The sequence below is a fragment of the Marmota monax genome, unplaced genomic scaffold (assembly GCF_021218885.2).
Source record: "Marmota monax isolate L192 unplaced genomic scaffold, Marmota_monax_Labrador192_F-V1.1 WCK01_AAM20220418_F8-fsc00154, whole genome shotgun sequence".
Taxonomy (NCBI): domain Eukaryota; kingdom Metazoa; phylum Chordata; class Mammalia; order Rodentia; family Sciuridae; genus Marmota; species Marmota monax.
This window is the reverse complement of record NW_026691933.1, coordinates 79,240-95,023: the sequence shown is the minus strand read 5'-3', so window position 1 is coordinate 95,023 and position 15,784 is coordinate 79,240. Positions and strand designations below refer to the sequence as shown.

General features: G+C 41.5%; 1 protein-coding gene across 2 annotated transcripts in view; it reads left to right on the top strand.

Annotated features, from left to right (window-relative positions):
• LOC131423407 (inactive dipeptidyl peptidase 10-like) overlaps positions 1-15,423 on the top strand; it is a 182,228-nt gene extending 166,805 nt beyond the window's left edge. For both annotated transcript variants that reach the window (XM_058573721.1, XM_058575744.1), the window contains exon 3: positions 13,606-15,423. In XM_058573721.1, coding sequence (XP_058429704.1) covers positions 13,606-13,709 — 104 coding nt within the window. In that variant the 3' untranslated portion in view covers positions 13,710-15,423. The remainder of the gene's footprint in view (positions 1-13,605) is intronic.
• The last annotated feature ends 361 nt before the right edge of the window (positions 15,424-15,784 follow it).

Here is a 15,784-nt window from a genome sequence, read left to right as displayed (position 1 = left end):
TAGCTACATCCATATCAGAATAGCTAAAAATTTAAAAATTACACTTAAATTCTGACAGTTGCAGCTGGATCATTTACAGATTGCTGGTAAGAATATAAAATGTTATAACAATTCTAGAAAAGCATTTAGAATTTTTAAAATATAGTTACATAGGTGTTTACCAATTGATCTAGCAATTTTGTGCTTGGGCATTTATCACAGCACAAAAGAAAAAATATGTTTATATAAGATCTTGTAAAAATATGCATAGAAGTTTTATCCATAATTATTCAGAACTAGAAAGAATGACAACTGCTTTTAAGTGAATGAATTCTTAAATAAACTGTACTATATTTATACCCAGGAATATTACTCAGGAATGAAAAAGGAATAGATTATTGATGCACTCAACAACTGGAATGGCTCTCAAGAGAATTTTGTTCAGTGAAAAAGGTTGATCTCCAAAAGTTATGTCCTATGCAGTTCTAATTATTCAGTATTGTTGAAATGACCAAATTGTAGAGTTTTGAAAAGACCATGGTTGGCAAGTATTGAATAATACTGTAGCATAGGAGATCCTTTTGATGGAACTTATTCTAGTCATCATTTTTGTCGCTGTTACCAAAAGGCTTGACAAGAACAATTTTGGAGGAGAAAAGGTTTAGTTTGTGCTCAGGTTTACAGAGGGCTCATTCTGTAGAGAGCTGATTCTGCTTGTCTGGGTAAGATGAGGCAGAGCACCATAGTGGAAGGATGTAAAGAAGAAAAGAAATTCCGATCATGAAAATAAAAAAAAGTAGAGAAAGATCTTCTCCCATGGGACAAATGACATAGCCCATAGGCACAGCCCCAGTGGCTGCCTTCTCCAGCCACATCCTACTTGCCTATAGTTACCATCCACTTAACCATCCATTCAAGTAGATTAATCCACTGATTATATCAAGGCTCTCTAACCCAATCATTTTACCTGTAAACTTTTTTGCATTGACTTACACATGAGCTTTTGGGGGACACCTCATATCTAAACCATAACAGAACTGTACTTTATCTTGACTGGTATTAGTCATATGATCAGTTGCAAAGAATTAAACACAGTTGCACACAAACACATGAATACATGTAAAACTGATGAGATTGATAAGGTTGATGTCAGTCTCTTTATTTGTCACTAAGGAAACTGAAAAGTAACCAGAATCTCATTGTAATTTTTTTTTTACAATTCTATGCGAATCTACAATTTCCTGAAAATAGAAATACAAAATATTGCTTAAATGTTTGAAAAGAATTAAAAGAAAACTATTTTAAGATAATATAATTGAATGCAATTATAGTATAGCATAGAAAAAATAAGAAATGTAAAAATTCAAAATTTTAAGAAAATATGCGCTGGTGTATAATATAGCCACCAAATGAGAAATGTTCTATTCACAACAGTTACAAATTATTAGGACTAAATCCAATATGAAAGGTTAAGAAAATAAATGAGAAATCAAAGGTAAAATGTTGTCTATGTACATAAAATGTAAGTTTAAACTGTGATATATTTTCTTTTTCCTATTTTCTGTGTATTTATAGTATTCTTTTAATAAGATTCCCATTTGGGTGAGTTGTGGTCTGCGTTTGAAGTTCACATATGAGAAGAAATATTTCAGAGTAGCCAAAAAGTAATTTGAAATTGACAATAAGATTATTTGGTGTGGGGCACTCACCTTAGAGGTTGGAGATATATATTCATCTATCTATCTATCCATATCCTCCTGAGAGATATGATAAACAATGTATGTAGAATTCAGTAGAAAGAGGTGAAATAACATTGCAAAAGAACATATGCTTGGGAGTAAAATTTTCAATATAGTAAGTAAGGATAATTTATTTAATCAGTTACATTGCATATTCTCTCTACTGAACCTATATAAGTTTATTGAATCAAGGGAAAAAAATTCTATATCAAATAGTCATGGTGAAGTGTAATTCCTTTAAGAATGGAAAAGAATTAGGTTAGACAAAATGATGGTGCAGTTCTATTGAAAGATCCACAGATCCCAAACCCGGAATGAACCACACGAGACACTGGCTGCAAAAAGCAGGAGGCGTTTATTCTCACACAGGCGCCTGCGGGTGCTCAGCATAACCTCAGCCGGAGCTTCGGTGAACTGGCACACCGGGCTTTGGGGTACAGATCTTTTATAGGGAACAGGTGGGTTAGTTCTTAGCTTAGCACAGCAACAGCCTTTCTGTTGGTCCCTCTGAATCCAGCAGTTGGGTCACCTAGGGGGTAAACTTGTTTTTCAACTTTTTGTTCTCGGAAAAACCATAAGATTGCATTCTGTCCTTTCAGTTCCTGTTTTTAAACCTAGTTCTCAAGTTTAACCGGTAGGGCTGTCTAAAAGGAACATCTTGTGGTAGGGGGCCCGTTAGGGTTATCTACATGGAACATCTTGTGGTAACATTGTGCAACACCTGAGGTGCTACGTGCTGCTGGAGGGGTTCTGACATGGGGGTTGGGTGAGGGAGCGTCTTGCAGCTTTGAGGCCTAGGGGTTAGGTCACCTAATGCTGGGCCTGGGTCTTGAGGTCCTTCATTCCCCCCTTTTTCTTTATCCGGGATATAATCCTATATCCATTGATCTACCTGCTCAGAGTCCGGCATTTGCTCAGCTGATGGCTCAGGGTGCTGTGGGAGTACTTGATATTGCTGCGCGAGGACCATAGTTTGAATTACAGACAATCTTTCTTTTATAAATTGCATTAATTTGTTAAATATGCAGGGCCCAAATGTTAAGATCAGCAGCAATACAATTAAGGGACCGGCTACAGTAGATAATATAGTAGTTAACCAAGGGGACTTATTAAACCAGCTTTCAAACCAACTTTGGGGGCCTTGCAGAGACCGTTCCCTTGCATCTAGTCTTTCTCTAAGCTTTGTCATAGACTCCCTTACTACCCCTGTGTGATCGGTGTAAAAGCAACAGTTTTCTTTTAAGGCTGTACAAAGTCCTCCCTCCTTCAAGAATAATAGGTCCAGACCTCGTCTATTCTGCAAGACAACTTCTGATAAGGAGGTTAGGGATTTTTCTAAAGCAGTTACAGAGGTTTCTATTGCTCTTAGGTCTTGTTGGATTGCAGCCTCTAGAATCTCTAGCTGTCGGGGGCCCTCAACCAGAGCTGCAGCCCCAGTCCCAATTCCTGCCAATACTCCTGCTCCTAACAAGACTGCCAGGGTAAGGCTGATAGGCTCTCGAGTGAATCGAATCCTGCCCATGAAATGTCCTTCAAACTCCTCTGAGGAATAATAGAATAGTCGTGGGTAGATTCGGACTAACACACAAAAATCAGTGGAGACATTGAGGATTGCCGTGGAAATACAGGGGGTCAGTCCAATGTTGCAGGCCCAATAAGTTCCGGGGGGACCCCACAAATAATTATTTTGTGAGCCATTTGTCAGGAGGGTGGTATTACAGAGAGGTTGATGTGACAGGGGTATATTTCCTACACAGATCCCTTGTCCTGAAACTTCAGTGATGGTGAGTTTATAGCCGGGCAGGGACATACATTTAGGATCAGGGTTTATGTTACTGTTCCAGTCAGACATTATTGCTATTCCTTTATAGTAGGGTGGGCCGAAGGTGAGACAGAGCCAACATTCCCGGGTGCTGTCTGGGTTGGTGGTATTGAGGGCATAAAAGGCTCCTTGAATCAAATCTAACAATCGGTTTTCGGTTCCAGGGAGTGTGGGTTCGGGGGAGTAACTAGAGGTTTGATAGTCTATGGTTACAATTTGAGACATGGGTGGCTCACTGGGGGGTACTTTGGGCGGACTTTTTGATTGTCTGGGAACTGAGGGAGCTCTTTGGTCCCCGAGAGCAGGATTAGGTCCTATTGGGCTCATCATAATCGGGGTCAGAGATAGTCTGATTCTGAGAATTACACCGAGATCATCTCCTTTCATAAACCATCTAAGGCCCCATGTTCTCCCAGTGAGCCAGGGATCTAGCTGTTCTTTTCCTTTTTCTGTAAACTGTATCCGTAAGGGCAATGATTTGTCCCCTTGGTATTAAGATTTAGGGGGGGGGATAGCAATCAGTGGGACGTGTGCCTTGGGGAGTGAAGTTTTTGAGTATTTTTATGAATTCCTTATCAGAAGAAGGTTTCCAGTAAGCGTCCCCTGTAGTTTCACAGCCCCAGGAGGAGCAAAAGTATGTTTCATAATCTCCACATTTACGTGCTTGGGTTCGGTTTCTCCCCTCTTTGGGACAAACGTAAAAGTCATGTTGACCCAGTCTGCATCTTGTTATCGGGGTAGAACAATAAGTACTGAGGTCATGTGAGTTGCGGGGAATATCCCAAGAGTCTGACTCAGCGGCTAGTTGGCAAAAGTCTGGGGTCAAAGTAGGCCACCATGTGCCAGGGATGTGGGTTGCTGTAATAGACCAAATTATTTTCCCGGTTTGGGAGTACACCTGCCAAGTCATCTTTATGGGGGTATGGGGATTACTACCTAGGACGAGGGGAGTAGCGTAGAGAGCAAGAATGATTAACAGCGTGTAAGTCTTATCTTTAGCGGGTTTTGGGTGCGTTGTAATTTCCATTCTGGGTCCGGAGAGGCGTCTGTGGACTCCTGCGGATGTGCAGCCTTCACGTGGGAAGCGTGGATCCAAGCGGTGATGCCGTCCACTTTGATTGCAGTGGGAGTGGTCAACAGGATGGTGTAAGGTCCTTTCCACCGCGGTTCGAGGTTCTTGCTCTGGTGCCTGCGTACCCAGACGGTGTCCCCGACTTTGAAGGGATGTGGCAGCGAGGGGGTTTTGAGTTCCTCCTTGTATGCTGCGGCTAGAGGCTTCCAAACCTCGTTCTGGACCAACTGCAAGGCACGCAAATGAGTCTGCATAGATGGGGTGAGGGAGGCATAGGTTTCAGTTTCATAAAAGTTAACAGCAGGTGGTGCACCGTACAGAATCTCAAATGGGGTTAGTCCCTGTGGGCCTGGGGTGTTCCGGGCCCGGTATAAAGCTAAAGGTAGGAGTTGTACCCAGTCTCTAGTGCCAGTTTCAAGCGTTAATTTAGTTAAAGTCTCCTTGATGGTTCTATTCATCCTTTCTACCTGTCCTGAACTTTGGGGTCTATAAGCACAATGTAACTTCCAATTAATCCCCAATGTATTGGCCACCATCTGACTTACCTGGGAGACGAAAGCAGGCCCGTTATCTGACCCAATGGTTCCAGGTACCCCATACCTGGGAAAGATTTCTTCCAGTAATTTCTTTGCAACCACCTTAGCAGTTTCATGCCGAGTCGGGAATGCCTCTGTCCATCCAGAGAAAGTGTCAACAAAAACCAAAAGACATTTGTAGCCATACATACCAGGTTTGATTTCAGTGAAGTCTATTTCCCAATGGGTTCCGGGCTTATGGACTTTCATCCGGATCCCTGTTCCAACTTTGATCTTACCAGCATTTACCTGGGCACATGCTTGACAGTTTTCTGCTTCCTGGCGCAGAAGTTGATCCCTGTTTGGAAGATATAAAGTACCTTCCCCACGCTCTAAGAGCTCCTTCATCTTTTTAGCCCCAAGATGTGTCAGTCTGTGTAGGGACTTCACTAGTTGTTTTGAATTTTTGAGGGGCATGATAGTCTTTCCTCGATATTTCCAGACATTTTTTCTGGGGTCATAAGTGGCCCCCAGTTTCTGTATGGCACTTAAATACTTATCTTCATAGACCCAGTGTTCCTCATGGTCATCATGTTGTGGGTCTGCTCGTTGGGGCAATAGAGTCACTATCAAAAGCTGTGGCCCTAGGGCTGCCTTCTTGGCTGTTTCATCTGCTAATCTGTTCCCTTTGGCCTCTGGAGTATTCCTTTTTGATGACCGGGACAATGCATGATACTTAACTTTTTAGGCAAAAATAAAGCTTTAAGTAAAGCTAATATTTCAGCCTTATTTTTGATCTCTTTTCCTTCTGAGGTTAGTAGCCCCCGGCGTCTATAAATTTCTCCGTGTATATGAGCAGTAGCAAAGGCATATCTACTGTCAGTGTACACGTTTAGTTTCTTCCCCTCTGCCAACTTTAAAGCTTGAGACAGAGCTATCAGTTCTGCCCGCTGAGCTGATGTTCCGCCCGGAAGTGCACTCGCCCATATTACCTCAGATTCGGTGGTGATGGCTGCTCCTGCTCGTCGTTCTCCATTGAGCAGATAACTGCTTCCATCTGTGTACCAAACCAGCTCCGCATCCTTCATCGGTTGGTCGGTGAGGTCTGGCCGGGTTCCCTGTGTCTCTGCAAGAATCTGCTGGCAGTTGTGAGGATCTGCTTTTCCTGGGAGCGGCAGGAGGGTCGCTGGATTCAGTGTCACCACGGGACCGAACTGAATTCGGTTGGTGTCCAATAACAAAGACTGGTAATGGGTGAGTCGGGCATTTGACATCCAGCGATCAGGTGGCTGGCGAATTACAGTCTCAATGGCATGAGGGGTTAACAGGGTTAATGGTTGTCCCAAAGTCAGTTTAGTGGCATCCTTAATCAGAAGAGCCACGGCTGCGATCATCCGGAGGCATGGTGGCCATCCTGTTGCCACTGGATCTAATTTCTTTGACAGGTAGGCTATAGGTCGCCTCCAGGGCCCCAGTTTTTGGGTTAAAACCCCTTTTGCATAACCCTGTTTTTCATCTACAAATAGATCAAAGGGCTTGGTAACGTCAGGTAAGCCCAAAGCAGGGGCTGACAGAAGAGCCAATTTGATGTGTTCAAATGCCAATTGATGTTCTTTAGTCCAAGTGAAGGAGTTACCTTGCTTAGTCAGTAGATACAAGGGGGCTGCTATCTCAGCAAACCCAGGAATCCAGAGTCTACAGAAACCTGCGGTCCCCGGGAATTCCCGCAGTTGCTTGGGACTCTGGGGGGTTGGTATACTTGAGATAGTCTCTTTTCTGGCAGCTGTCAACCATCGTTGACCATCATGGAGTTCATAGCCCAGATAGGTAACTTTTGTCTGACAGATTTGGGCCTTTTTTGCTGACGCCCTATACCCTAATAGTCCCAAAGTTTGCAATAATTCCTCCGTACCTGTCTGGCAATCTTCCTCGGAGGTCGCAGCCAGCAAGATGTCATCTACATATTGAAGCATGATTAGGGAAGGGTGTCTTACACGGAAGTCTGCCAAATCTTGATGCAAAGCCTCATCGAAGAGTGTCGGGCTGTTTTTAAATCCTTGTAGCAGTCTCGTCCAGGTCAGTTGTCCAGAGACTCCTCCTTCGGGATCTTTCCATTCGAATGCGAAGAGAGCCTGACTTTGGGGAGACAGTCTTAGGCAGAAAAAAGCATCTTTCAGATCCAGAACAGTATACCAAGTATGAGTAGGAGGCAAAGTGCTAAGGAGATTGTAAGGATTTGGCACTGTGGGGTGAATATCTTCTACCCTCTTGTTAACTTCCCTTAAGTCTTGGACCGGTCTGTAATCATTAGTGCCCGGCTTTTTAACTGACAGTAATGGGGTGTTCCAGGGCGATTGGCAAGGTGTTAGGATGCCTTGGTCTAGGAGGCGTTTGATGTGCGGCTTGATGCCCTGATAGGCCTCCCTTGACATGGGATATTGTTTGCTATTGATGGGAGTAGCAGCGGCCTTCAGATGAATGACTATTGGAGGCCGTTGTTTTGCCATTCCCATTCCTCCGGTTTCAGCCCAGGCCTCCGGGTAGGAACTAAGCCAATAGTCCATGTCTCTCATAGATACCGAGGGTTTGTCAAAAAGTTTATATTCGTCTTCCAATTTGAAAGTCAATACATGTAGGGGAGTCTGGTTTGGCCCCGTGATGGAAGCCCTTCCATCCTTAAAATAAATTTGGGCTCTCAATTTGGTCAATAAGTCTCTTCCCAACAGTGGATACGGACAGTCAGGCACGTGTAGGAACGAATGGGAAACCTTACCTGTGGCAAGGTGTACTTCTCTCTTGGTGGTCCACCGGTAGGGTTTGCTCCCAGTGGCGCCTTGGACCCACGTCGCTTTGTGGCTCATGGGCCCTGGTGTCTGTGTCAGCACCGAGTGTTGGGCTCCGGTATCCACTAGGAAGGTCACAGGTTGCTCCCCTACTTGTAGGGTTACCCGGGGCTCAGGGGGGAGCTCCTGGCCCTGACTCCCCTAATCTTCATCTAATGCCAGCCGTCGGGGGGCCCGGTTGGTATCTCTCCTGGGGTTGGGGGATCTCTTTGGGCAGTCTTTTACCCAGTGTCCTGTTTTCCTTGCAGTAGGCACATTGATCTCGGTCTACACGGGGTCTGCTTTGCTCCCTGTCCCTGTTTACTCTGTTTCCCTGATGTCCTGCCTGAACTACAGTGGCCAATATTTTACTTAGTTCCCTGTTACGCCTCCGCTCTCTTTCTCTTTCTTTTTTGTCTGATTCCTCTCTAAGCTTAAGTTCTCGTTCTTCCTGCATCTTTCTGATCCTGTCCTCTCGTTCTTCTGGAGTTTCTCTTTTGTTATATATCTTTTCGGCTTCCTTCAGTAAGTCTGCCAGAGAAAAATCTTGTAAGTTATCTAATCTTTGTAATTTAGTCCTGATATCTGGGGCGGACTGCCAAATGAAAGCCATGGATACGTTCCCTTTTTGGTCCTCACTATCAGGATCGAAGGGAGTAAACCTCCGATAAACCTCCTTTAATCTTTCTAGGAATGCTGTCGGGGTTTCTTCTGCCCCTTGGGTGGTCTGTCTTACCTGAGCCAAATTGGTGGGCCGCCGCGCCCTGCTGCATGGAGACCCGCTATGAGTAACTGGCGATAGAGACGTAGGTGGTCCCTACCTGCTTCAGTTGTATAGTCCCAGTTTGGCCGGATTAAAGGAAAAGCTTCATTAATCAAATTTGGGAGTAGGGTGGGACGCCCATCGTCCCCTGGCACATTTTTGCGAGCTTCCAAAAGAACTTTCTGTTTTTCCTCTGAAGTGAGGAGTATCTGCAGGAGCTGCTGACAATCATCCCATGTTGGCTGATGAGTTACTAGAATAGACTCAATCAGAGAGGTTAAAGCTATAGGGTCCTTAGAAAATGGAAGGGTTATGGGTTTTCCAGTTATAGAGGTCAGAGGCAGAAAAGGGCCAGTACTGATATTGGCCATTGGGGCCCCCTGTCTGTCGCAGGGGGAGAACTCTAGAGGTGTCTCCTGAGGCGGTGTAATCCCGGCGCCCCCAGAGTCGTCCCACCATGGGAGATGGATCCGGGGGAGCACTGGCGGCTGGGCTTTCCTGATTCTCGTCCTCGGAGGATGGCTGATTAGGTTCAGGGGCTTGTAAGGGTTGGGGCTGATAGGGAGGAGGCTCATCAGTCAGCAAGTCAATCAGAGCTGAGTCCTCCGGCGGTAGAACCTTTTTTGGAGTTGTCCCTGTTTTAACTGAGGTCTCAGATTTGTTAAGAACAGGGTAAAGACGAGAGGTTTGGGGAGGGGGAAGTGGAATGAGGGGAGCAGAGGGTTCAAGGGGAGAACGGAGAGGGGGTTTGGGTGGAGAGAAAGGAGCAACCCAAGGGGGGGGGGTTGGAGGCTAAGTCCTCCCAGGTAACAATGTAGGGTATCTGGTCGGGGTGTCCATGAGGACCATGGGTGAAGATTCGGGTTTTCACCTGTAAGATAAGATTAACGTCAAAAGTCCCTTTGGTTGGCCAGCCGGTGTTAAATGTTGGCCATTCCGAAGTACAGAGAGTTTTCCATTTCTTCTTTTTGACCGTCACAGACAGGTTGTCTGCCCGGTCTTGAATATCTTGCCAATGATCTAGAGTTAGGCTCAAAGGGGTTGTTAGTGATTGTCCCATGTTACTTTCAGAGAGGAAATAGAGAGACAGACACAACGACACAAAAACGAAACCAAATAGGGAGAAAGCTGCGCGGCTTCGGTGAAAACCGAAAAAATCAGATGGCCTGGGAGAAGTTCGTACTTCTCCGCCGCCTACAAAAACGGTGTATCCCTCGGAAACACCGGGGGCCCCAAAGAAATGGACCCCTCTGATCCCTGGGACGTCTCCCAGGGTGGCAGGGGAGAAGTCCGAGTTCGTCAACTCTTTCTCCGGCTGCCTCAGAAACCTGAGTGATCACAGAACTGCCTCAGAATCAGAATACTAGATGACTATGCCTAGTCTTTCAGACGCTGCGCAAAACAGAGAACAGATAGCCAACAGGACAACAAGATAGACAGTTCGGGCTGGCCAGCTTACCTCCCAGTGATGTCGGGTGTCCTCCGGATAGGGATCGGGATCGGAACCGGGATCTTGGATCTCGGTGGGACCTCCAAAATGAAAGATCCACAGATCCCAAACCCGGAATGAACCACACGAGACACTGGCTGCAAAAAGCAGGAGGCGTTTATTCTCACACAGGCGCCTGCGGGTGCTCAGCGTAACCTCAGCCGGAGCTTCGGTGAACTGGCACACCGGGCTTTGGGGTACAGATCTTTTATAGGGAACAGGTGGGTTAGTTCTTAGCTTAGCACAGCAACAGCCTTTCTGTTGGTCCCTCTGAATCCAGCAGTTGGGTCACCTAGGGGGTAAACTTGTTTTTCAACTTTTTGTTCTCGGAAAAACCATAAGATTGCATTCTGTCCTTTCAGTTCCTGTTTTTAAACCTAGTTCTCAAGTTTAACCGGTAGGGCTGTCTAAAAGGAACATCTTGTGGTAGGGGGCCCGTTAGGGTTATCTACATGGAACATCTTGTGGTAACATTGTGCAACACCTGAGGTGCTACGTGCTGCTGGAGGGGTTCTGACATGGGGGTTGGGTGAGGGAGCGTCTTGCAGCTTTGAGGCCTAGGGGTTAGGTCACCTAATGCTGGGCCTGGGTCTTGAGGTCCTTCACTATAATTTTGGAATACTTCAAATTGTGAAACTTACTTACATCCAATCTGATCTTAAGAGATCTCATAAATTTATGTTAGAAACAGACTTATATTTGAAATTCCAACAAAACCAGTTCACATGATTAAACCTCCAAACTCCTATTATCTAAAATGAATTCTAGAATCAAGTGTTCTTTGGACTGTCAAACACTTATGCTTTTACTAAAGTGTCCCCCTTCCCTTTCTCATAAATCTTTGACACCTGTCAAACCAGGTTCTTTTATTTTTTATTTTTAGTAGACTGTAAATTTAGTAATGAAAATTTCTATATACCACCACCCATAGTCCCACACATGCACAGATTTTTCCTTATCAATAACCTCTCTGAGGTGGTATGTTGGCTGTGTTGATGAACCTACATTGAAACATAAGAATTTGCTTTAGGGTTCACTTATGATGCACATTCTATAGATTTGGCCAATGATGTGTATCCACCACTCTAGTGTCATGTAGAATACTTTCACTGTTCTACATACAGTTCCTGTTCTATGCCCATTCAGCTCTCCCTTCCCTAAAGTCTCTGGAAACTGCTTCTATTTTTACTATCTCTACGGTTTTACTTTTTTGCAGACTGCTGTATGGTTGGAATTATGTAGTATGTAACTTTTATAAGTTGGCTTCTTATGTTTAATAATATGCATTTAAGTTTCTTCCATGGCTTGCTTAACTCATCTTTTAAGCACTGAAAAATAATTTCATCATTTGGCTATACCACAGTGTATTTATCAATTCACTCACCAAAGGACATCACTGGTTGCTTCCAAATTTAACAATTACAAATAAAGTTGCTATAAACATCAGTGTGCAAGTTTTCAACTCCTTCGGGGCAAATTCCAAGAAGTATAATTTCTGGATCATATTGTAAGAATATGTTAAGTTTTTTAAGAAACTTACAAATTATCTTCCAAAGTGACCATACAATTTTGGTATTCTTATCAGCAATGATTGAGATTTGTTCACTTTATTTTTGAGTTAGGTCTTCTTTGATTCCTTTTGCATGATATTTCTTTTCCTCTCTCTGAACCCATTTAGCACTCTGCATCCTAATTTAACACCTATAAAATTCCTTGCTCTGTGAATATAAACTCCTCTGGCAAGGTCATTGATAAGTCTCCTGTTGTGATACTTGTGATACTTCATTTGTTAGCTTGAAATTTTTTGAATGAATTAAGAAAGTTCAAATTTTTCATCATATTATCAAGCATATGATATGTATGTCATTGGATAACATTTTTTTTGTTTTGCAAATTTGTGTCTCATGCTAAGGGTGAAATCAATTTATGTGCGTATATGTGTGTGTATCTATCTATCTATCTATATATAATAAACATTATATATTTCATGAGAAAGTGAGATTCAGTTATTTCTTGTCAGCTATTTTGTTGGATATATACATGCTTGATTCATATGAAAGAAATTGCATTTGAAATTATTGACTCTTTGCCCCAGATTTTCAGCTGAATAAAACAAAGCTGTTGTTGCAATAAGTGCTGAACTTTTTAAAAATAAAATCTAATGAGGTTAGTATATACTTTGACATTTTATTTTCAATCAATGAAGGTCATAGCTGAAAGGTCACAAAGAAGAATTTGAACAGAAAATAAACAACGCTATTATTTTCCAAAGAAAATAAAATATTGCTGTCTATAGCCTTTTGTGTCTAAAAGGATGTTCAAATGTTTAATTTTGGTTCTCTAGATGTATTATCCTTTCATTTTCTATCTTTTCAAATGTAAAAAGAAAATACACCTAGCTTGTCTGTTAGGAACTAATATAAAATATATAGTTTTTGTTTATATTCTAACATGTTCCTATTTAAACTTTACATTTAATTCCTAAATCTACTTAGTACTTGTTGAGTGATAATTGTTTTGTTGAATTTGATATTTATTTATTTGCCGAACTTCCTTTTGATTTGGACAATTTTCTTTATTGTGTATGTGCAGGTTCCTCAACTCTTCTTTCTTTGGTTTTTACAGTAAAACTGAAAATTTACCATTAAAAAGAACATGGAAAAGTGGGTTTGGAAAGTGAGGGCCAGGGTTATGGTAAAATAGTGAAAAGTGTGTGTGTGTGTGTGTGTGTGTGTGCACGCATGTGCGTGTGTTTGTTTGGGGCTCAGGGATTGAACCATTGAACCCAGGGACATTTAAACACTGAGTCACATTCCAACATTTTTTTTTCTTCATTTCTTATTCTGAGTCAGGTCTTTCTTAGGGCCTCACTAAGTTGCTAAGGCTCGCTTTGAACTTGTGATCCTCTTCAGCCTCCTGAGCCACTGGGATTACAGGCATGTCCCACCACACCCAGCTATAAAAAAGTGTGTTTTTTAACAGGATAAACAGAAATTATTAACTGTTTCCATTTACACCTAAGTATATAACATGGGATTCATATATTTGTGCCAGATCAAGACAATTTAATTTTTTTTTTTTTTTTTTAATATTTATTTATTTTTCGGTGGACATAACATCTTTGTTTGTATGTGGTGCTGAGGACCGAACCCGGGCCGCATGCATGCCAGGCGAGCGCGCTACCAATTGAGCCACATCCCCAGCCCCAAGACAATTTAATTTTAAAAATAATTTATTAAAATGTTCATGAAACAAAGTTCAAAAGCTATAAACCATGTCAAAATGGCCACTTTATGTTGATATCTAGGTAACAATTTTTGAAGAAATAATATTCCATATTTCATAACTTTTATTTTAAAAACTAACATGAGATAGGATCTAATCTAGCATGTGTTTTACTTTAGATGAACTCACGAATTCATCAGAAACCAGGCTGTCTTTAGAAGATCTGTTCAGGAAAGACTTTGTGCTTCACAATCCTGAGGCTCGATGGATCAATGGTATGTAGAGACTTTTTATATATTATGTTGCTTTTAATCCTTTATAATTTAAATTAGAAGTGATATTTGTAGGTGATATTTCAGTAGATGCTATTCTTTGAACTATAATTATATGTATCATTTAACAAGAAATCAGAATGTTGCCTCATATGAGAGACAGTCAATTCCTAAAATAATGCATCAATACAACTATCTTCCAGACATTGTTAATTATGCAGTAGCTGCTGTTTTTTTTTCCCCTGGCCTGGCACAGAAACCATTTCAACTTTCCTTAAATTAATTTCTTAGATGAAAATTGAAATGGGAAACCACTGAGTAGCTCCCTGGATTCTGGTTTGTCATTATGGACGGTAATACAAGGAGCTATTGTTGAACTAATTATGAGAAATGTGTTGGTGAAAAGGAAGTCACAGGCTTTCATTTTTGTGAATATTCCAATTTCACTGATATTACTAATCATCAGGGTTGGATAGTTGTTAATATCTGCCCTTCACTTTATTTATAGGTAATGTACTTGCTTGTATCTAAAGCATAGATGTAATTATTTTTATAATACATAAAAAGCTTTGCCTTTTAATCTAATACATATTATCTCATTTATAAGTCCATTTCTTCTTCTCCAATATTCTAATTAAGCGAATTTATGCCTGCAAATTAGACTTTAATTTATGGAAGCTATAAAAAGAATGCAATTTAATTCATAAGGGCAAGGACCAAATTATACTTGTTTACCTGGCACTGGTATAGATCGGGGAGATCCACAGGCATTAAAGATTTATTTTTTAAAATAAAACAGATGAATATTTTAAATTGAAACCCACTATCATTTTTCCCCAAATTCAAATTTCTGTTGAAGTTTGTTACAAGGTAATTATGTATCATGGTGGCAGTGTTACAGATATAGAACATAATCCAGCATTTTTCTTAATAATAATATTATTACCAAATATGGCCCTCCCACAGAAATTTCAGAAGTCATCTCACAATGTGTGGTTGTAATTATGTGAATCATCAATTCACTTACTAGTTAATATTTTCTCTTAATGGAGACGATGAAAAAGGAAGTTGTCAGAATTTTCAAGAATACTGGTAGTTGTAGGTTGGTGTTGGGTTGCTCTGCATGATGAATATCAGTGCTGTTTTTTTTCCTCTGGTCTATTTCTTTAAAAAAAAAAAGAATACTGGTAGTGTTGTGTTATGTTTGAAATGCTGAATAATTTCCTATTTGATTGAAAATGACTTTGGACAAATTACGGAAATCTGTGCAGTCTTTGGCTTAGGAAAGTAACAAAGGAATCTTGACCCCCATCTCCTTCTCAGGTTAGCTTGGACTACTTAAAGATGCAGTTACTCCTGTGTGAAACTGACACTTTTATATTGAAGTTCCTAAGGAATGAACAGATATTCAAGCAGTGAAGTGCATGCTAAATTAAACCACATTTTAATATCTAGGACACAGATTCTACTTTTATACTTCATAAGATATCAGAATGATGTATTTGGACTTAATCATTTTAATCACTTTTTTAGTAATTTCTTTACCAAGCATTGGTAACCTTGATCTTGAGAAGGCAGACTTGAGCAAAGCTGCAGTGTTACTGGAACATTTTAAGTAATACATAAGACACATAATATTGATAAAAAAATTGATATAAAACAACCTTTAAACAGAATCTGTATTAAACAGAATGTTGGCTCTGAGAGCAAGGCAGTCTTTATAAATACCACCAAAGGAATTGGTTTTGTCATAGTGGAATGGATTTGTGTACTTACCTAACTCACCCTCCTTTCTGGTGTCACTAGATAGTTATCCTGTTTACATATCCCATATAGCTGGAAAATACAGTGGCAACCATATGAACAGTATGCATAACATCGGCCTCCTTATCAGAGATTATATCTAAATGGAAAGCATGAGCCCCTCCTCTTTATTCTAAGGAGAGGTCTCACCAGGTTTTCTTAATGCATGTGTCACCTGGAGGCTTTCAAGCTAAGCTGATTTAGAAGCTTCACTTAATTCTTGGAGGTCATCATAGGAACACTTAATGCATTGCTGGTCAAGGGTAAGCAGGGAGTCAGGACA